Genomic DNA, 23,108 nt, shown 5'->3' on the forward strand with positions numbered 1-23,108 from the left:
CAAACTGAGTTGCAAATTGGCTTGCAAAACAGTTTTGTGGTAGCTCCCAATTTTTAGTTCCTCTTAACTCTTGTAAGAACTTTCCTTTTCACATAAAATTTTCCAAGTATGATCTTTGCCCCAAAATGTATTGGTTGGATTCCAAGTGGCCTTTGGTCAGTTGGATTATATGCAAGGATTGCTTCTTACTCTTTAATTGCTTGTGATAGAAGCACAAAAAAGATAATCAAGAGGTAGTAGAGCTGCAGCTGGCCTGAAAACAAAGAATATTAAAGCTAAAAGAGTACTTGAACATCATTAAGTCCAGTATCCCTAAGTTACAGAAAAGAAAACTGTGGCCTAGGATATGGAACTGATATTCCTGAAGTTGCACAAGGAGTAATGCAGTGAATCCATGGAACCAGCTTGTAGTGGGGTCTTACATTGGCTGTCTTAGAAGGGCAGATCCATAAGAGAAATAGACTCAGGCTATCACAGAGGGCTCCAGATTAATTCTTTGTAATACATAATTCCTACTTTCTCACTTCTAAAGCAAAAATACTTTTGAATAGGAGTTTTGCTTGAAGCAACCTTGAAGAATAAGACTCAAAGGCTACATGTGCCTGAGCTAAGAAAGCAAGGGGCAAGAAAAAGTACATAAAGCACACAAGACTGAAGTCAAGGAACTTGAGTTCAAATCCCAGCTCTACTATTTATTAGCGGTATGTTCTTGAACAAGTTAGTTAACCTCTCTGAGCCTCAGTTTGTCTCATCTGTAAAATTAGGAGGGCAGCCTAGATGACTCTAGGGTCCCTTAAAACTAAAAGTCCAATTGATTTTTCAGCTTTGCATTTCATATTCAGGTCTTTGGGGCAAGTGAGCTGTTCATGGGCCCAATTTAGTCCTCAGTGAAATAAAACTGAGTCATACATAATTTGTTGGAGCTAGCAAGAGCCTTGAACATCATCAGGTCCAACTTCTTAATTTTACAGATGAGGAAAATGAAGTCTTAAATGGGAAAGTGACTTCCTTAAGTTCAGACAGCTTATAAATGGTAAAGACCTTGGATTCACTATTGGGGTCTGTTTCCTCATCTATAAAATGAGGTATTAAACTAGATCTCTAAGGTACTAAATCTCAGAGTTAGTTGGAAGAATTTTGGGAGCTCATATAGCCCAACGTGGACCCAAATATAAATCCTCTTTACAATATTCCTTACAACTTCTGACTTCTGCCTGAAAAACACTAGTGAAGTCTTTTGAGGAGTCATTATACTTCTCTTATCGTGAGGATTGTTTTTTTTTCCCCTTATTCAGAGCCAAAACCTATAACCCTATAATTTCCTCTCATTGCTACTATTTCTGTTTTCTGGGGCCAAGCAGAACAAATCTAATCCTTTAAAATTGCCTTTCAAATACTGAAATACAGAAAACAATCATGAGCTGCTTTCTCCTCCCATCCCCCATCCCCTTTTGCTCTCTTCAAAAAGCCATATAGGACTTAGGGCTAAAGGAGACCTTACAGATCCCTAGTACCTGTCCTTCATTTAGCAGATGAGCAAGCTGTGCCCTAAGAAGGTTAAATCCTGTGCTCACATAGGAGACTGTATGGCACAATGCTGCACTCAAAGTCAGGGAGACTTGAATTCAAATCACAGTTCTGACAATTACCTAATTGAGTTACCAATGGCAAGTCATTTAACAACTCTGAGTCTTATTTTCCTCATCTGCAATATCTATTATATCTGTTTTATAGGGTGGCTATGAGGACCAATCTAGATAATCTATGTAAAGGGCAGGTAAACTTTGATGCATTAGATAAGCATCAGTTATTGTTATTGTTATTATATTTCGCAACTTTACATAGAGCTCATCATCTATCAACCCATCACTGGACTGACTCAAGGGACCATTCTTCTAGCTATACAGCATTATGCTTGTTGTTTGTTTTACGTTCTCAAAGAGGACCAATGATATCATGAGGGGGATGGCTTGTGCATTAATTGGATTTTAGGAGGCAGGGCTGTGCAGAATCATCAGCCTCGCTCACTCTTCAGTAGATGTGAGAGTCCAGTGGCAAGACAAATGTCAAGATGACTGGCCATGGCTCAGCATAAAGGGCGTGACCTTGGCTTTTTTAATCTAAGGTCTTTCCTAGGTCTCAGTTTCCAAAGATGGCTTGATTTGCCATCACAAGAGAATCATTCTGGAAGGGGAAGACCCTCAGAGTTTCTAGCCAGAACAGAAAACAATTGTCATTTGGGCAGTATGTGAATTGCTAAGTTAATTTCTCATGAATGATTATAGATTACATTAAGGTGATTCTGTAATGTTCTATGGGATTCTATGCAGTTGGTACGAAGGTACTAATGGCCAAGTGTGTACCTGGTGATTATTTCCCCTTAGAGAAAATTTCATATACCCCAGACAGCCCTGGTTGATTACAGCAGTCATAATTGCCACTGAACAAGCTTCTTCAACAAAAAAGACATTTACTATTCCTGGAAAGGGCACCCCACTGTGCGAATGTTCCCCACTTACATTCTTGGATGAGATATTCCATTCATGTGACAATGTTAAGGTTCCATGGACAGTAGTTTTTCATTAGCTCTAATATCCTTTCAAAGAAAAGAAGGAAAATGGTCTATAAATACTTTTTACCATGAGCTAATCCTTGGACATATTGCAAACCATGAGTCACTACTATTTAAATTTTGAAGGATGTTTAACAATCCCAAGCACTGATTCTGAACAGTAATGTTTGCCTGTATTTTCATGAGGGATTTTTGTTTTGTTTAATGTGGGAAACCCACCCACTGAGGACACATTCATTTTCTTCCCCGCAGCTTACTGAGTCTGTGTTTTGAGGAGTTTGATTGCAAGGAAAGGGGAAAAAAAATCAAAGCTCTGTGTGGAAAGAACAGGGTGGGGCTTTCTGGTCAACAGAACAGAGGCAGTTTCTTGTGGCTCACCCCAAAGAAAGCCCCCCTCATATCTTGCCCCAAGTACTGGCGCTTCCTGCAAAGGGGCATTTATCTAGATGAGAGAGCAGGCTCAGTCCATGATTCTTTCCCAGCTCAGGGACAGGTTTTGGGACATTAGAAAACTCTCTAGGCAGTAAAAGGTAAAGTGAAAGAACAGTTGATTTTAAATCAGAACATGCAGATTCCAAACTTACCCCTGATGCTTTATAGAGGGGTAACCATAATAAACAAGTCACAACCTTTCTGGACAGCAGTTTTCTTCTCGGTCAAATGGGAATAATGTCATGTCTATCTCCCTCACCTATGGTGAGAAAGTACTGAGTATGCCCTGAAGTGCTATAGAAATGGGAGTTGCCCTGGCTGGAAGCATCCATCATGTGGGACCTGTTAAGTTAAAGCAGGCTGAATAACAATAGAATCTCACAGTTGGAAGGGACAGAACCATGGAATTTCAGAATTGGAAAAAAGGGACCTCAGTTGCCATATAGTCCCACCCATATCTCAAAAATAATATTTCTTGCAATAAATTTAACAAGTAGAGGTAAAAGGTTTTTGTTTTGTTTTGTTGTTGTTTGAAGACCATCAGTGACAGAGAATTCACTATCTTCCAAGAAAACTCCTTCCATTTTTTGGATAGCTCTGATTTTTAAGTTCCTATTTGCATCTGTATTATGGAAGTTTGGCGTCCTGGTCCAGATAGATTAAAATCAATCCTTCCAGGTGAAATGCTCAGAAAATTTTCCCTTTCTCTGGCCTCTGCTTCCCTTCTTCCCCTCCCCCAATTACTATATCCTGAGTTATTCATTCTGCTTCCATGCCATTCTCAGTCCTATCCCTGGCCATAAAGCCAGGAAAACCCAGGTTCAAGTCCAGTCTTTGACGCATTACTAGCTATGTGATCCTGAGCAAGTCACTTGGCTTCAATTCTGAAGTTAAAAAAGGTGTGCCTTCCCTTGGTGAAGGGAGTTTCCTAATCATATCCCAGGTGATCCTTTATCCCTCTAGTAGGATATAAGTTCTTTGAAGGCAGAAACTCTTTCCCCTCCACCCACCCCCCATTAAGTCCCCAGCACCAAGTAGAGAGCCTCTCCCACAGCAGAGCATTGTCAATTTTTTGTTGACAAATTAAATTAATTGAATGGATAGGCTTATGGAGGAGTCTGGAGGGGAGAGGACTCAGGGCACAGAAGGATTGACCTTGGTCAGGAGAAGGGTCACTTCCTAATCAGAGACTGGAATATTGAGGGAAATGGAGAGTAGGTGAAAAGAAGGAATTTCCAGATGTTGATTTGGGAAGAGAGGCCCACACGAAAAATGTCTTCTTTCTCTCTGTTGAGAGAGGAAGGGGGAAAAGGAGTGTAGGAAGCTTTAGGAGAGACACAAAGATTTGGGATGGCTTCCTTGTATACTGTAATAGTCAATCATGGGAGCTAGAAGCCTCAGTGGAAAGAGCACTAGGTCTAGAGCCAGGAAAATCTGAGTTCAAATCTAACCTAAGAGACTTATTATGTGACACTGGGCAAGTCACTTAAAGACTTAGAGTTTCTTCATCTGCAAATAGCAATAATAGTAGCACCTACATCCCAGGATTGTGAGAATCAAATGAGATAATAAAAATATTTTGCGAATAATAAAGATTTATATAAATATTAACTATTATTTTTATTTTATTTTATTTTTGCTGAGGCAATTGGGATTAAGTGACCTGCCCAGGATCACACAGCTAGGAAGTGTTAAGTGACTGAGGTCACATTTGAACTCAGGTCTTCCTGAATTCAGGGCTGGTGCTCTATTCACTGTACCACCTCGCTGCCCTAACTATTATTAGTTATTATTATTATTACTGGTAATGGTCAGCTGAGAGTTATGACCACTTGTCAATGGCCTAAAGATAGAGATCATGAAAGCTGAGTTTGAGGAGCTGAAAGGCAAGTTGTTCAAGGGGACATCATTGTGTAAATTTGCACCTTCAATTATGAGGAGAGGTTTTTGGTAGAGAGGAAGATTGCCAATCCAATGCTAGACTCATTGAGATCGATAATGGAGCTAGTAGATGATTGGGATTAGATTTTGGATCAGTTGTTAAAGCTGGATGACGTAAAGCTCAAGAAAGATTTGGGTAGGGAGAGTTTCCTGAGTAATGGTAGCAGAAGAACAGTGTAGACTTGGAAATGAGGGACCAGGAGTATATCTAAAGGGGAATGAGAGAAGGAGAAAGTGTAAGAAAAGAGTGGTCATGGACACAGTGTCTTCAGACCACGTAAATGGTACTATCGCCATCCTCTGCTTTAACTAACAGTCATTACTTAGAACCGGATATAGGGTGACTGACTGGAATTTATAACCTGATCAGGGAGACAAAAAATCTGTAGAAAGCAGTTAAATAGCAGTGCAGATAGAATAGGGCTAAGGGTCAATATGGGGGAGAAAGGCTATCCCAAATGCTTTAAAAGCTGGCATGATGTAGAATGTTGCCTGGAACCTGGGTCAGCTGCTTGGAAGGCAGCAGTGTTCACCACTGTACTACTCATGCAGTAATGTCCCTTGAGAATAAGAGACAATAACTAGTATAGTCGTAAGGGATCCTGATGTGGTGATGTAGGAGGAAGAAAAATTGAGTCCCAGCCCTAGTTTTACTATTTAACTAGTGGGAAAGGGGAGGGAAGGGAAAGAAAGAGAAGAAGGGAAGGGAAAAGAAGGGAAGGGAATAAGTATTTATTAAGCACCTGCTACCTATCAGATACCATGCTAATCACATTACATATTACATTGGATCCTTGCAATTGTTCTGGGAGGTAGGTACTATTATTATTTCTTTTTTGGAGTTCAGTAAATTGAGGTAGTCAGACTTGTCTAGTGACTTGTCTAGGGTCATATAGTTAGAATTTATTTAACTGAAGTTGAATTCAGGTTTTCCTGTCTCCAACATTCTTTCCTCGGAATCATCTCTGACTCTAAGTGGCAACTTAGTCATGTAGTTTTCAGCAAGTCACTTAATCTCTCAGAACTTCATTGGCAAACTGGGCATAATGTACAATAACACATTACCTAGCTCAGAGTTATTTTGAGAAAAGTGCTTTTTAAACTGTAGCATATTGTTCCAGTTCTACCTTTGCCTTACAATTGCAAATCCAGTTTGTTATCAACACCATGACCTCCAAGCCCTCAACCCCTTAGCCATCTCAAAGACCATCACCCCTTCTCTCATCCCGTTGTACAACTGCTTCAACTCTGTACTTTTCTTGAGAATAGAGTTCTCTTCCTTCTCTGGAGTCACTCATGACCATACCATATGACCAGTCTTGCTCTTCTTAAATCACTCCCACAATTTGTTCCTTTTACTTTGACATATGGAGCTTGTCAAAGCAGGAAAAAAGGAATCAATTCTACCCATAGAGTCCAATACAGTGTCCTCACTGCCTCCATGCTGGTGCAAGCCTTCATCTCCTCATACTTAGACAGCAACAGCTGCTGACTGGTTTCTCCACCACAAATCTCTCTCCATTGCAGTTTGCCCACCATTTAGCTGTCAAAATTATCTTCCTCTATGACCTCAGCATCAAATACAAAATGCTCTTTTTGGCATCCAAAGTCCTTTATAACCTGCCCTCCTGATCTTTTTTTTAAAATTTTAATAACATTTTATTATTTTTCAAGTACATGTAAAATAGTTTTCAACATTCATTTTTTAAAAGATTTTTTATTATGGTCTTTTTTTATTGTTATTATAGCTTTTCATTTACCAGATATATGCATGGGTTAATTTTTCAGCATTGATAATTGCAAAACCTTTTATTCCAGCTTTTCCCCTCCTTCCTCCCATTCCCTCCTCCAGATGGCAGGTAGACCAATACATGTTAAATATGTTAAAGTATAAGTTAAATACAATATATGTATATATGTCCATACAGTTGTTTTGCTGTACAAGAAGAATCAGATTTTGAAATAGTGTACAATTAGCCTGTGAAGGAAATAAAAAATGCAGGCGGACAAAAACAGAGGGATTGGGAATTCTATGTAGTGGTTCATAGTTGTCTCCCAGATTTCTTTCGCTGGGTGTAGCTGGTTCAGTTCATCACTGCTTTATTGGAACTGATTTTGTTCATCTTATTGTTGAAGAGGGCCACATCCATCAGAATTGATCATCATATAGTATTGTTGTTGAAGTGTATAATGATCTTCTGGTCCTGCTCATTTCACTCAGAGACATGTAAGTCTCTCCAGGCCTTTCTGAAATCATCTTGTTGGTCATTTCTTACAGAAAAATAATATTCCATAATATTCATATACTACAATTTTTTCAGCAATTCTTCAATTGAGGGGTGTACACTCAGTTTCCAGATTCTGGCCACTACAAAGGGGGCAGCCACAAACATTTGGGCACATACAGGTCCCTTTCCCTTCTTTAAGATCTCTTTGGGATATAAGCCCAGTAGTAACACTGCTGGATCAAAGGGTATGCACAATTTGATGACTTTTCCAAATTGCTCTCCGGAATGGCTGGATGTATTCAAAATTCCACCAACAATGTATCAGTGTTCCTGTTTTCCCACATCCCCTCCAACATTCTGCATTATCTTTCCCTGTCATTCTAGCCAATCTGACAGGGGTGTAATGGTATCTCAGAGTTGTCTTAATTTGTATTTCTCTGATTAATAATGACTTGGAGCATCTTTTCATATCTGCCTTCCCCATCTTAATAGTTTTCTTATGCCTTTATTCCTTTTCATATACTCTGCAACCCAGTGACACTGATTTCCTTGTTATTTCTCAAACAAGATATTTCATCTTCCACCTCTAGGCATTTTCACTTGCTGTGATCCCTGTTTAGGCTTCCTTCAAGAACCAGATAAAATCTCACCTTCTACAAGGAGCCTTTCCAAATATCTCTTTAAAAAAAAATTATTATGAGCTTCAGAGATAAAATAAGCATTTCCATAACAGAATAGAATGGGGGGGTGGGGTGGGGAGAGAAGATGGTTGCTCTTGAAGTGCAAATCTATTAAATACAACTTGATATTCCTTTTGAATATATAATAAAGTTAAATATAAAATAAAGCACAATACCTGACATGTAGTAGGTGCTTAATAAATACTCATTTCCTTCCCTTCATCTACCCATCAGTTAAATGGTAAAACAAGGGCGTGGACTCAATTCTTGTTTCTCCTACACTACCAAATCAGGACCTCTTACTACCATACTAATTATTGTCTTTTATTCTCAAGCTGACATAAATATATTATAAAGTTATTGTTTTCCTTTTTTTCTTTCTTCCCCTTTTTTCCTCTAGATATTTACCATTAAATACAATTATGTATACATAGGTGTGTGTGCATGTGTGTGTGTGTGTGTGTGAAATTATTCTATACATGCTTCTATTTATCAGATCTTTCTATGGATATAGATAGCATCTCTCTTCATAGGTTCTTTGTAGTAAATTTGGATATTTAGAATAGTCAAAATTTTTTAGTTGTTTAAAGTTGTTCTTAAAACAATATTGCTTTTATTGGTTCTGCCCATTTTGAGCTGCATTGTTTCATGCAAATCTATCCATGTTTTTTCTAAAGTCAATGAGCTCATCATTTCTTAAAGTAAATCATGATCATATATCACAACTTGTTCAGCCATTCCCTAATTAGTCTTTATTCTAATGCCTTCCCTTCAATTGATCTTTGTTACTTTCCTCCCCATTAGATTAGAAGCTCCTTAAGGACAAGAAACTGCCTTTTGTCTTTCTTTGTATTCCCAGCTTACTTAGTACAGGGCCTGACACATAGGTACTTAATAGCATTGTGAGTATTATCTAGAGAAGGGAAAGATGTGGGCTGGAGAAGCGATTTGAGAAATCACTCAGTCTCATTCATTCATTCATTTATTTGAGGAACATCTAATAAGTGTCAATTATGTTCAGTGCACTTCTCAGGACATTCAAGGTAGATGAGTATGGTAACTTCCATTTTGCTATAACATATGTGCTTAGCCTTCTAAGAAATGAGTTGTAGTAGAAGGAGGACCCAAGAGAGCACAGTGGATAATATGGAAGCAAGGAAAGTGTAATGTTAGGATTAGCTTTCTGGAGGCCCTCTGGAAGGGCCTTGGTCTCAATAGGATAGACACTACAAGAATGCACAAGAATAGAGTCCAAAGTCTTTGTTGTCTCTTACACAATCTGTGTCTGTCATAGTCTGAACCAGTCTCCTCCAGAACTCTGACAGTCTGCCAGTCACAACCAGTCTCCCCCTGAATTTGACTTTGTCCCCAGTTTAAATACCCTATTACAATTACATCATTACAGTATACTGAGTATGTATGAACTAGAGAATCATTACATCACCATACTAAGTACATATGTGAACCAGAGAATCATTATCTCATCATTTCTACTGAGTTAACACCTTGTTTCAGGTATATTTCTCCAGAGTTCTGGCCCTCTACAGGAAAGACCACTTCAAGGACTAGTGGGAGATGAGTCTATCAGGGAGGCTAGATTATATACGGCCCTGAAAACCAGGTATAAGTGTCTGGATTTGAATTTGTAGATCAAGGAAGCCCCTGTAATAGCATGAGACCATGGATAAAGATCATGGGTATGAAGCCAAGTGACCTTGCTTCAAAACCCAGCTCCCAGTTCTTACTAGCAAGACTACTCTGGTCAGGGTACTACCCCTCCAATAAATACCTCAGTTTCCTTCTTTATAAAATGGGGCAGGGATTCTCCAATCCATAAATGGATAAAAAGGATATGAACAGACAATTTTCAGGTAAAGAAATTGAAACTATTTCTATTTAGATGAAAAGTGCTCCAAATCATTATTGATCAGAGAAATGCAAATTAAGACAACTCTGAAGCACCACTATAAACCTCTCGGATGAGCAAGGATGACAGGAAAAGATAATAATGAATGTTGGAGGAGATGTGGGAAACCTGGGAAACTAATACATTGATGGTGGAGCTGTTAATGGATCCAATCATTCTGGAGAGCAATTTGGAACTATGCTTAAAAAGTTATCAAACTGTGCATACCCTTTGATCCAGCAGTGCTACTACTGGGCTTATATCCCAAATTGATACTAAAGAAGGGAAGGGAATCTGTATGTTAAAGAATGTTTGTGGCAGCTCTCTTTGTAGTCGCCAGAAACTGGAAACTGAGTGGATGCCTCTCAGTTGCAGAATGGCTGAATAAATTGTGGTATGTGAATATTATGGAATGTTATTTTTCTGTAAGAAAGGACCAACAGGATGATTTCAGAAAGGCCTTGAGAGACTTACATGAACTGATGCTGAGTGAAGTGAGGAGGACCAGGAGATAATTATATACTTCAACAACACTATATGATGATCAATTCTGATGGACGTGGCCCTCTTCAACAATGAGATGAACCAAATCAGTTCCAATAAAGCAGTAATGAACTGAACCAGTTACACCCAGAGAGAGAACTATGGGAAACTATGGAGTGTGGACCACAACATAGAATTTCCCCTCTTTCTGTTGTTTGCTTGCATTTTTGTTTTCTGTTATGTCCTGCTTTCTAGAGCCCCCACACCAGGGTGATTAAGATACAACTTAGTGGAGAAGTGATGAGACGGGACTCCCAAGATGGTGGAAAAATGGAGTCTGTTTATTTCAAGGGCCTTCCCCTTTATATAATGTAACAAAAACAACACTGAGCACATGGGACCACATAAACAATTTGCTATTCTATGTAGTTTACCACCTGGTTATCACTCTGCTTCAATCTCCACATAGGTTGTCCCCACCCCCTGACTTCTCAGAAAAGCCGAGAGCCCTTAGGGACATGGGGAGCCAAACCAGACATTGTCAGCAGGTTCCCTCTGGGCAGAGTTTCCCCACTGACTGTGACCCTCTATAGTTTTCCTTCTCGGGTTTTTTTCTTTCTTTCCAAATGCAATTTTCCTTATGCAGCAAGATAATTTTATAAATATGTATACATATATTGGATTTAATGTACACTTTAACATATTTAACATGTATGGGACTACCTGCCATCTAGGGGAGAGGGAGGAAGGAAGGGAAAAGTTGGAACAGAAAGTTTTGCAAGGGTCAATGTTGAAAAATTACCAATGCATATGTTTTGTCAATTAAAAGCTATAATAATAATAATAATAATAATAATAATAATAATAATAATAATAATAATACAAATAAATAAATAAAATGGGGTAGAGGAATAATGCTCCACAAGGTTGTAATGAAGATGGTGTTTCACAAGCCTTCATGGGCTATAGAAATGGGACTTGTACATTCCTTTCACCCAGTGCCTTGTTTTATAAATGTAGTAGAAGATCATGTATCACTTCTGGCATCATCCCTGCAACTGAGTAGGAAAGAATGGGAAGTGTGAGAAGCCTACAGAGGATACTGGCAAACCTCAATGTCTGGAAAAGGTCCCAACAGCTTCAGTTGGAGAAGCTATATCCCCTCTGCACAGAACAATATTGTGCCCTTGTGGTCTGAATGCCTCCTAGCCCTGTCATAGAAAAAGTCACAGGGGTAGAGCTCCCAGGATAGGGGAATGGGTGAGGATGGAAATTATGAGATAGCCCTCCTTTGTAATCCCATCTCTTCTAAAAAGAGGGACAATAAGGGCTGAGTGCTACTACCTTATTTTCTAGCTTTCATATGTAGTTACCTACTTTATGTTCCTTAGAGAAACATAAAATGAGGAAAATCTCTTTTTAGAAGAGATAATCCCTAAGGTCACTTTCAGCTTTAAATTTTAGAATCTAAAGATAAGATTTCCTTCACATCTTCATTATTCATTATATCCACTTTTAATTCAATATACATTTATAAAGCCCAGGTTTAGTGTTAAGTGGTGCAAATGTAGAAAATGGTATACTCCCTGACCTTTAGGAACTTCACTTTAATAGTCAGATATGACATTTATACAGGTAAGATATAATTCAAGACAGGGCGTAAAAGAAGTTAAAAAAAAATAAAAAAGAATACTCAAGTGAAATATGCCAAGGGAGGATACTTCTTTAGTGGAGGAGGTAGAAGCTCAACTCTAGATGAGAGGGGGGATAGACTTCCAGGAAAGGAAATAACTGGTCAAAAGCACAAGGTTGGGTAATGACAGGAAGGATTTAGGGAATAGGTAGAACTGTTTGTCAGGAACAAAAAGTGAGTAAAAAGAAGTGAAATAAAAATCAGGCTGGGAAAGAAAGTTAAAGCCAAATGGAGGAAGGCAAGCTTTTTCCTGAAATGTGGGTGACCTATAGGGTGGGAGCTTTCCTGACTCCTGCTTCTCCTTTCCCCCTCTAATTTGTGTAAAAAGTTGCTCGAACCAAACCTAGCCACGCTGTCATCTAGGCCTGGAAGCTGCAGCCCAGAGGTGAGGTGCTTGCAGGATTTTGGCATCCCTCATGGACGTTGAGACTCAGCTGGAGGGAAGGGTGTGGTTTGGAGTCCCAGGCCAAAGGAAAGTTTCTTCTTCCACCCTAAGGAGCCCTGGATGGCTGCCTCTGCTCTTCTGGCTCGGTGTGCTAAGGGGAAGTGATTGTGGTGTCTGCTTAAGAAATCCTACAAGTTTTTTGTCAACAGCCTCATGCCCATACCGTTGACAGAATTATCTATCTAATAAAGACCTATTTACTCTTTGCAACCTAAGCTGAGACTGAGTGATTGGGCCATTGGAAAGAACCTCCTGCTTCCCTCCCTGCATCCGTCCCCAACCCAGTGGACTTCTTGTACTAACAGCTGCACAGATGGCTCCAACGGTCTGATACTATACTTCCAGAGTAACCTTGGAGTTCTCTGATGCATTGGCTGCCATTGGCCCATAGGAGCATCCCCACGCACAATAGCCTCTGGATTCTTGTGTAAAACTCTTACAACCAAAATTCATCACTTCTCAGACATAAACATCCTCTTGTTCCCAGGCACAAAACCTTGAAGTAGCAAACTATTTCAAATCAGGAAGCTGGAGCTCATAAAAATACCTAGTATGTATGGTGGGGAGTTGGTTTGGGGCACACCCCATGAACCACGCAGAGGAATGAGCCTGTGGGGTCCATCCAGTAGAGCAAACAGGGAAATGAGTCTTTCTTGCTGAAAAGGCACGGACCTCTTATTGGTCCCTTGATCCCTGCTTGCCATGTTGGTTGGAGGGCAGTGGTCACTGAGGCAGGAAGAACCTTCTATTCAATAGTCTTTGGAGTAACTGTCCTCTCAACCTTTTTCCTTCTCTTCTCTTCTCTCAAATAAATATGTGGCTTTAGGACTCTTCACAATTCTTGGAATTATGAGGTAGGAGAGGATGTAAAGAAATTTCCCTTTCTGGTGGCAGCAATGTAATTTTCCCCTTTGCATAAGTAATTGAACAGTTTTCCTGAAATGGATGTTTTCAGCCTTGATTGTAACTTCATGAGTTCAAGAGTTCCTGGGTCATCCTCTTGATTTACTTGAGTTTGCCAGTGTCCTTTTTAAACTGTGGCACCAGGAGCTGGTCTGTCTTGAGTAAAGCATAGTGGAGCCATCATCCTCGACATTATATTTCTATTAATAGAGAATATTGCATTAGTTTTCTGTCTCACTGTTGATTCACATCAAGTTTGAGGTCTGCTCAAACATCCAGATCTTTTTCACACAAGTTATTGTCTGGCCATACCTTCTTCATTCTTCAGAAAATCATAGATTTAGGGCACAAAGGGACCTTAAAAGTCCTTGACATTCTCTACTATAATCATTTCGGGTTTTCTTGCCATTTCCTTCTCCCACTCATTTTACAGATGAAGAAATGGAAGGGTTAGCTGACTTGCCCAGGCTCCCACAGCCAGTAAGTGTTTGAGGCCAAATTTGAACTCTGTAATAGAGTCTTTCAGACTGCAGTACTGGTGCTCTATTCACTGCACCCCCTAGCTGTTCCAATTGCCTAAATACTTTTCCTTTATGGAGGCAGTCTTTTTTTGATGGCTTATCACACTACTGATTCATTTAATTTGTAATCCACTAAAACTTAAAGATCATTTTCAAATAAATTCATGTCACATATTTAAACCAAAGTGTAAAATTTTATATGGGTCCCTTCAAAATTTCATTATATCCAATTCACCAATGTCATTGGCAAATTTGAAAAACATGCTTTCTGGACTAGGCCTTCACTTTTACCCTCATTTTTCTTCCCTTCCCATAGGTGATTCTGTAGTTATATTTTACTATACACTGTCCTCTATTTATTCCTGAGTTGTTAGAACTTTTGTCTTGTCATGGTGCATATCTTGCCAAATCTCAACCCTAGTAGCCCCACCAATTTTCTCCACTCTACTCATATGCTGCTAAAAGTAGTACTATATAGACTAGAACCATTTCAAATTCACGTTATCTAATTTCAGCTGAACCCTTAATATTACAATTTTCCCCTAATGACTCTACCACACTCCCTACATTGGCTGTTCTAAAACCTTTTTCTCAAGCCTCCTACATTACATCTTGCCTTAAAGGATAATACTGCTTATTTTTACTCATATAAAAAGAGATTATGCAGTATTAGCTCCTACTTCCCCTTTATTCTATGTCTCATAAACCCCTTGTCATAATTCCTGATTTTTTCTTCCTTTCTTCTACTCTCTAATGAAATGTTTCTTTTCTTATCCAAAACCAATCTTCCCTTTTTATTTCCTTCTGTTCTTCTTCCCTCCTTTTCTTCTTCACTTCTGATCTTTCCACCTCCTTCTTCTCTTTATTATCTACTTACTGACTCCTTCATTTCTGCCCACAAACATTCCTTATCTTCTTCATTCTTAAAACAAAAAAAAAATCTTTCTGTTGATATTGTTCCTCAATAGATGCAGCCAAAAGATATGGACAAGCAACTTTCAAAAGAAGAAATGCAAACTATCAATAACTATATGAAAGAATCTTAAAAATCATTAATAATATATATTATAAGAAATAGTGAGAGGAGGAATAAGAGAAATTACTCCAAAGTTTTACTTTGTATTCAATAAAACACTAAAAATATGTGTTGGGAGGTGAGACAAACAGAGTTTAAGTGACTAACCCAAGGTCATACAGCTAATTAGTGTCTGGGGTACGATGTAAACTCAATTCTTCTCTGACTCCAAGGTCCAATTCTCTATTCATTGGTCATGTAAGTGCAAGATTCCTCAGATTCACAAATACTCATAGCAGCACGTTTTGTTGTAGCAAATAACTGTAAGGGAAATAGGTGTATCCTTTTACTTGGGGAATAGTTGAACATATAGTATGTAACGTATTAATTTAATGGAATAGCATACCATAAAAATAAGAGTTATAATTAATTTTTGTTATAATTAATTTAAAAATTTTTGGAAGACATTTGAATTTAGAGTGTGAAATAAATAGACCCAGAAGAACAATTTATATGATAACCAGATTGCATACAAGGAAACAACATTGAATGACTTCAAAACTCTTAACAAAGCAGTGACCAATCTTGACTTTATAGGAGTAATAATGAAGCAGTCCTTCTCCCTCTCAGGACAAAAGTGGCACAATATATATGGGGGGGAAAGCACCTATTTTCAGGCACAGCTAGTGTGTTGATTTGTTTGATATATGATACTTTTTATAAAGTAGAGGTGAAGGTGGTGAAATAACAGTGATGTTAAAAAAAAAAAAAAGGCATTAAACACTTTTAAAAAGACTTTCCCTTGCCCTTACTATCCCCTTAAGCTATCATCCTATTTCTCTCCCCCCACCTTCTCTTCAGAAGCTTCTAAAAAAACAAAACAAAAACAAAACAAAACAAAAAAACTTGTTCTCTCTCCACTTATTTCCTTTCCTCTCTTCATTCAGTCTAGCTTCTAGACTTATTACTTCCAACTTATCATTCAGTTGAAACTTCTGTCTCTTTGGTGACAAACAGTAGACTTTATATTTAATTCCAATTTATTTCCACAAGTAGTTATCACTTCTGAAAAATCTGTTAGGATCACTAAAGAAAATCCCAGATGAAAAAAAATCATTAAAACCTTGACCACTTTTTGTTCCTTTATGAAGGCCAACACTAGTGCTTTTGAATACCTTGTGGCATAAATTACCATTGCATGAATTGTTGCTGTTGTTTTAATGATAAATGGGCTTAAGAAAAATAACCTACTTAGACCTACTTATATATTTTATGGAAAAATTTTCCTAAGAATGGACAAATAAAGCTTTACTTTCATGTTTATTCTTGAACGTTCTGAAAAGGGAAAAAAAAAAGAAATAACTTTCTCCCTGAGTTTTCATGATGATGTCCTTTTTTGGTTATCCTCTCTGTTCAATCCTTCTTAATCTCTGCCAGATCCTCTTCCATATTTTTTTGCCTCTTATATATAAATGTATCCCAGGGCTCTCTCCTGGCATCTCTTCTCTCTCTAAATTTAAACAATCAATTCTATATAAATGACTCCCAGATCTATATAGATGGTCCTATTCTCTCTTCTGATCCCCAGTTACATATTACTGTCATGATATGGGAGCCACCTACCAATGACTGCTAGAGGTCTAACTCAGATCTGTAGAATGGATCTCTTCGTGTGAGAGGATGATGAGACTGAGACAAGGAGACTGAGAGGCAGTTGCGTTGTCTGACCTCTCCTCTTCCCTCTGCCTCCAATTTATTTCATTCCCAATCCACAAGGAACATCTGAGTAGTAAAGTTAGTAAAGGCTGGCTTGCAACTCCTTCAAGTGTTATGATTCACAGATATGGAGGCTCTCAGAGAATTAGCCTGCCCTTTCACTTAGGCATGGTCCTTAACATATTATCAGATGCCTAATAGCTATGTTCAACTGATCATACCATAGGCATCTCAACCTCCAAATGTCTAAAACAGAATTCATTAGACTCCTCAAAATCCTTCCCCTTTCTTTAAATTTCCTGTTTTTGAAAAGCACTTGTTCTCGTCACTTAGGTTCATAATCAATGTGTCATCATTGGATCTTATGTTTCCTTCACTACCCATCTCCAATAAGTTGCCACCTTTTGCATTCATTCTTTTCTCTCCAATCACATGAACACTACGTTCATTCAGAATCTAATTACAATTAATTAGCAATAGCTTCTTCATGAAGCTCTCTGCTTTTCCATCCATTCTCCACACAGCTACCAAATTGATGCTGCTATAGCACAGATTTTCTCTGCTCAAGAATGTCCAGTGGCCCCCTTTTGTTTCCAGAATAAAATATAAATTCCTGTTCTCATGTAGTATCTTTCACAGATTTTAGATTATTAACACTAGTTATTCTCTTAATAATTCATTCTAGAATTTTTCCAGAAATCAGCATCAAATTCATTAGTCTTTTGTTCAAAGATGCCATTCTCTTTCCTTTTGGAGAAAAATTGGACATTGTCCTTATTTCCTATAGCACCTCCCCCTTTCTAAGAGCATTGGTAGTGGTTTAGCAATCATATCAATCTCTCCATTCTTTTTGAACGAGAATCAAAAGCCCTTTTGCTATACTTCAGAGATGTCAAATCGGGATTTAAGGTCTTGAAGCATATTGGGAGGAGCATCAGCTCCCCCTGTCTTTTCTTGCTTTTTGTATGCTTTACTTTGGATTCATCCAGTAGGGTTTGACCTACTAGCAACTGATCTCTCTGTGTATCTTTTGAGAGAACAGAGATCTCCCAAGAGTTGCCACTCAACTATGAGTTGCAATAATGACTTTGAAACATGACCAAGGTATTTCTAAGACTGATTTAGGTTACTAAAAGAGTTGTGTACAATGACATATGTCTCCCAGGCTTTGATGACCAAACCATCTCTGATAGTGTCTTCTGAATCCCTTCCCTTTCTCACATCTAAGGAATGGCCATGGAGAAAAGAAATAGTAGCTGATGTTATTTTCCTAAGGAATTCATACCAATAGTAAACAGGACAAAGACAAAGCCTTCTGGCTCACTCCACAAAAACCTCCCCACAGATGAAATAAATTAATTAAACAATACTTTTTAGATCAACTTGTTCAAACAGGTGTAAATCCATCTAACTATATGCTATAATTCCTCCAAATTATAACCATGTTATACATATGGACACAATGAAAGACATTGGTTAAATAATTTGCTTAAATCAAGAAACATTATGTCTGTGACATACACTTCATTTGGTTCTTGGTCAAGAGACCCAATTACACAAATAACTATGCATTAAGTATAAAGAAGACCAGATACAATACTAAAAGAAATTTTTGGAGGTAGAGATCAGTATCACCTGGGGGAATAGTGTGGTTAGAGAAGGCTTCATGGAGGAGAGAGCATCTGTGTTGATCCTTAAGGAAGAGAGGGCTGGATAATAACAGACAAGCAATCCATGCTGGCTCAGTAAACATTTTTGAATAGTTATAAACCATCCTATGAGGCTGTACCTATTTGCTCATTAACCATTCCAGTTCACTTTGTATCGTTTAATCACAGAATTTAAGAGTTGGAAGGGATTTCATAGGCCATTAAGGCCAACCTAAATAAGAATCATTATAACAATCAGTCCTGGAAATTGGTCAAAGATCAATGTTTGAAAATATCTGGAGATTTTAGTGGACTGCAAACTTGGAATATGCTAACAGAGTAACATGGCAGACAAAAAGGCTAGTAGGCTCTTAAGCTGTGATAATAGGTTCCTCATATCCAGAATGAGGGAAAAAATGATCCAGAGATATTCATCTGTATGACTGAATTCAGTTCTGGTACATTTTAGGAAAAACACTATTATATTGCAATGTATCTAGAACAGGGATTCTTAACTTGAAATCTATAAACACTTTTGAAAACTTTATATAACTAATTATCATTGATTTCCTTTGAAATTCTATGCATTTATTTTAGCATTTAAAATATTATTCCTAAGAAGGCTTCTCCATAGACTTTACCAGACTGCCAAAGAGGTCCATGACACACATACAAAAAGATTAAGAACTCTTGATCTAGGGGATGTCTAGGAGAACAAGAAGACTGGAAACCATGCCAAGTGAACATTGTGTGAAGGAACTGGGGACATTTAGCTTGGAGAAAAGAAATGGTAACTGTCTTCAAACATTTTTTAAAAATTGTCGTATGGAAAAGGTATGAGATTTGTTTTGCTTCATCAACAAGAGAAAAATAGATGAAAGTTGAAGGGGCAGATTTATGCTTAATGTAAAACATTTCTAGTAATTACAATTAGACAAAAGTGGAATGTGCAGCCTCAAGAGATAATGGGTTTCCCCTTCCTTTGAGGCCATCAAGAAAAAGCATTAGTGTCAAAAGTGGGGGTCACAAACTAAATGACCTCTGAGGCCTTTTCCAGTGAGAGTCTGTGAATACATAATGACAAACTGGTTTAAACCTCAAACAGCCACTTAGTAAATGCTGTCATTTCTTTCCTTGACTCTTCTGGATTCACTTCCTTTCTTGCAGTTCCATCTACTATAACTCTAAGCCTAAGGCCATATTACCTTATTCTCCTTTATGATCTATTCCTGGAAAAGAGATGTTTTACCTGGCCCCTCACATCAGGATTTAAATCCCAACTTTGGTAGTTGAGAGATATCATGGAGTGGTGGGAAGTGCTAGATGTGAAGTCAAAGTTCTTGGGTTTAAATCTTGCCTCTGCTTTTTACCATTTATATAACTTTAGGTAAATTACTTCATACTCTGGCCTGCAATTTTTCATACATTAAATGAGGGACTTAGAAAATATTCCCTTGAAGATTCCTTCCTTCTCTGAATATATGATATATTGAATCATCTTAGCTCATCTGCTCATTTCACTCAGCATCAGTTTATATAAGTCCCTCCAAGCCTCTCTGAAATCATCCTGCTGGTCATTTCTTATAGAACAATAATATTCCATGACACACTCATATACCATAGTTTATTCAGCCATTCCCCAACTGATAGGCTACTTATTAGTAGCATTAAACTAGGTAACTGACAACTACTTCTGACTCCTTAATAGTAAAATGGGTATAATTAAACACTTATCTCTAAGGATTGTTGTGAGAATCAAATGAAATAATATTGGTAAAGAGCTTTGTAAACCTGAAAGTGCCATATTAATGCTCCCAGTAGTAATAGTTTAACATTTATGAATTCCCATTATGAATAAGGTCTTGTGCTAGCTAGTCATTGAAAGTACAAAGACAAAATACATCAAGTAAAAATACTTTTGTTTTATATGATTGCATAATGTGAAAGATGCATTCCAAGAACAATGTTAACTATTGTGCTGACCGCATGTCTGTAAAACCTGGACAGTATACCAGTGCCATGCCATGAAACTGAACTGCTTCCATTTGAATTGTCTGAGGAACATTCTGAAGATCACCTGGCAGGATAAGATTCCAGACATTAAGATTCTTTCTTGAACTAAACTGCCAAGCAATCTAATTCTAGGGCAGAGAGCACAGCTCTGTTGGAGTGACCACATTGTACAAATGCCAAAAGTATGCTTGCCAAAAAGATTATTTTATGGAGAACTCACACAGGACAGGTACTAACAAAGTGGTCAGAAAAAGCAATACAAGGACACTCGCTCTCTTAAGAAAGTTATAAACGAATGTATGACATGGGAAGCACTGGCACAGAACCACCCAGCATGGCATGCCCTCATCAGAGAAGGTGCAAAGCAAAATTTAATTAGCTCAACAAAAATATAAGATGTGCAAAGTTAGAGACTCCACCCGAAATGTTCAAAGGGACTATTTGTGTCTGTCCTGAGGCAGAACATTCCAAGCTCATATTGATCTGATCAGCCACAGTCAGACACACTGTAACTCAACTCTAATACAGTGATGCCATTTTGGTCTTCTTTGGGAATATTAGAACAACAACCAACCGATATTATATAATATTCAGATATCTATAATATACAAAGAAATACATATTATGTGTTTATATGTGTATGTATATATATGTATATACATATACATAAATATATATATATGTGTGTATACACACACACACACACACACACACACACACACACACATATATATATATATCTCTGGGGATACCTAGCTTTAGCATCCCAATACTTCAAGGATCTGCAGTTGCATCTGCAATCCTTCTATTAATGCAGATCTTGACCCCTCCATTACTTAACAGATAAAATTCATGAGTGGTTGTGGCCAAAAACTCCTTATGGTGTGGCCAACCAACTCATAAGCAGACTCCAGTAAGGGACTTTTATGATGTTTGTACAGAAGAAATCAATCAAACTTTGAGAGGAAAAATTAGTATGATACTTGTTCAAAGCTAAGTAGACTTGCTAGGAACATTCATTTGCCCACTCTTGTGAACAGACCAAAAATCTCTCTGAACCGAGGAGTGAACCAAAGAGACCTAGAAAAGTCTCAAATTAGAATGAACTTCCACATAAGTAATGTATTCTCCATGACTGGGGGCATTCAAGGGGAAGTTGAAGGACTCAATATGAAGGATATTATAGAAGCCATTCCCACTGGATTATGTACCTTCACAACCCTAACCAGCTCTAAGTTCTTTGATCCAAGATTTCTTTCAACTATGAATTTTGCTTCCAGATCTTTTTTGGACTTAGTAGAGCCCATATTGATCTAGCAAAAAATTCTGTTTTTCAGGTTATCTCTGAGAATTGAACCAGGAAGCTGTTCTCCCCGATTGGTATCTTCGAAGGAGGACCTAGCAGGTATCTTAAAATTGTTCTCAATTTTATAAGTTGCGGGCAAGTCTAAGGGGGCCTGGCTCCATGAATATTATGTAAAAATATGCTTAATATTTGAATAAATAACCAGTGAAGTAGTCTGAACACAAGAGCAGAGTGGCCTTGGCAACTGAGAGAAGGGCAATAGCCCAACTTCCCCAAATCACAACCAGGTTCTTCCACACACAATCATGGCCTGATTTTAAGAGGCAGCTCTCTGATCAAATGGGTCACATCCTGAATGAAGGTGGGCAGAATGGCTTTCTTGGTCAGAGACCTGGAGGAACAGTTACGAAGTCTAAGGTCATCTTAAGTGTCCCTGCCCAGTATCCTGGAGAAGAGAGGCACAGAACAGGACTGATTTTACAAGGGAAGCAGAAGAACTGCAGAAACCCAGTTTAAAGCCTTTCTGAGATCAAGTGTAGACATATAGAAGAGATATGGAATGTCAGGAAGCTTCTCAGGGGGCCTCATAAAGTCTTCTAATCCAGGGGCACCATTTGACTGAATCTTCATATTTGTCACTAGGGCCCCTTGACCCATAGGCTCCTTCACATTGCCTGAATATTTTCATTTAGCCACTAGCCTGAATTTGTACCAATTAAAAGTTTATTTAGGCAAACAAGGATCTTTTTTAAAAATTCAAATGCATATAAGAAATTTCAAAGAAGGAACAAACTGCTACCTTTACTGGAAATGAGTTATATATTGATTTCAATCTGTTTCAAGATAACATTTTTTTTAAAATGTAATAATTCCATTGGAAGAGGTATCCCTGCTAATTAAGCTATCAGTTGGCCATGAGTCTAGGTAACCTCAAGATAGGACCTATCCAAGGTTGATAACAAGAGCAGGAATTGGAGAAGTGAATCAAGAGGAGTCCATGATTTCAAACAGAGAAAACTTATGTCCGTTTTTGACTAAAAAATGTAAGAGAAAAATGCTATATTGCAAAGCTTAAAATAAAGCCAAAAGCAAGGAAGGAGTAATATAGCACACATAAATATACAACTTGAGGAATATTAATAAAAATATTTGGAGTTGAATTGGAGTGGGGGTGAAGTGGTTATAGATGTGCACTTTCCCCACTGAAGTGAACTTTTAAGTGTGGAAACTTCCTATGCCCATGAAGATTAGTTGTTGGGCCACTGAGTGGTTAAATGATATTATGTATAATATAATAATATTATATTAGTAGAATTATATAATATAATTATTTTATTAGTACATCAGAGGCAAGACTTAAATACCACTCATTCTGACTCCAAGACCAGACTTCCATCCATGTTGCTGCTCTATCTCTTTAATAATACTGTTATTAGTGAACTTATACTTACATAGTGACTTACAGTTTAAAAAGTTATTATTTTATTCACCACATTTGAGGTGGTAAGTGCAAGTATTATGTCTCTTTTTACAGAAGAAAATTGAGACTCCATGAATTTGAGTGATTTGCCATTTGCTATGTATGTTCATAGCAAGTTGGTAATA

The 23,108-nt window shown here is 37.9% G+C and overlaps 1 protein-coding gene across 5 annotated transcripts in view; it reads left to right on the plus strand.

Moving 5' to 3' along the window:
• Window positions 1–23,108, plus strand: part of RALGPS1 (Ral GEF with PH domain and SH3 binding motif 1) — a 652,627-nt gene that overhangs the window by 514,325 nt on the left and 115,194 nt on the right. For all 5 annotated transcript variants that reach the window (XM_074293129.1, XM_074293134.1, XM_074293130.1 and 2 more), the window contains one exon: window positions 21,535–21,602. In XM_074293129.1, the coding sequence (XP_074149230.1) occupies window positions 21,535–21,602 (68 nt within the window). The remainder of the gene's footprint in view (window positions 1–21,534; window positions 21,603–23,108) is intronic.

This window comes from Sminthopsis crassicaudata, chromosome 2 (genome assembly GCF_048593235.1).
Source record: "Sminthopsis crassicaudata isolate SCR6 chromosome 2, ASM4859323v1, whole genome shotgun sequence".
Taxonomy (NCBI): domain Eukaryota; kingdom Metazoa; phylum Chordata; class Mammalia; order Dasyuromorphia; family Dasyuridae; genus Sminthopsis; species Sminthopsis crassicaudata.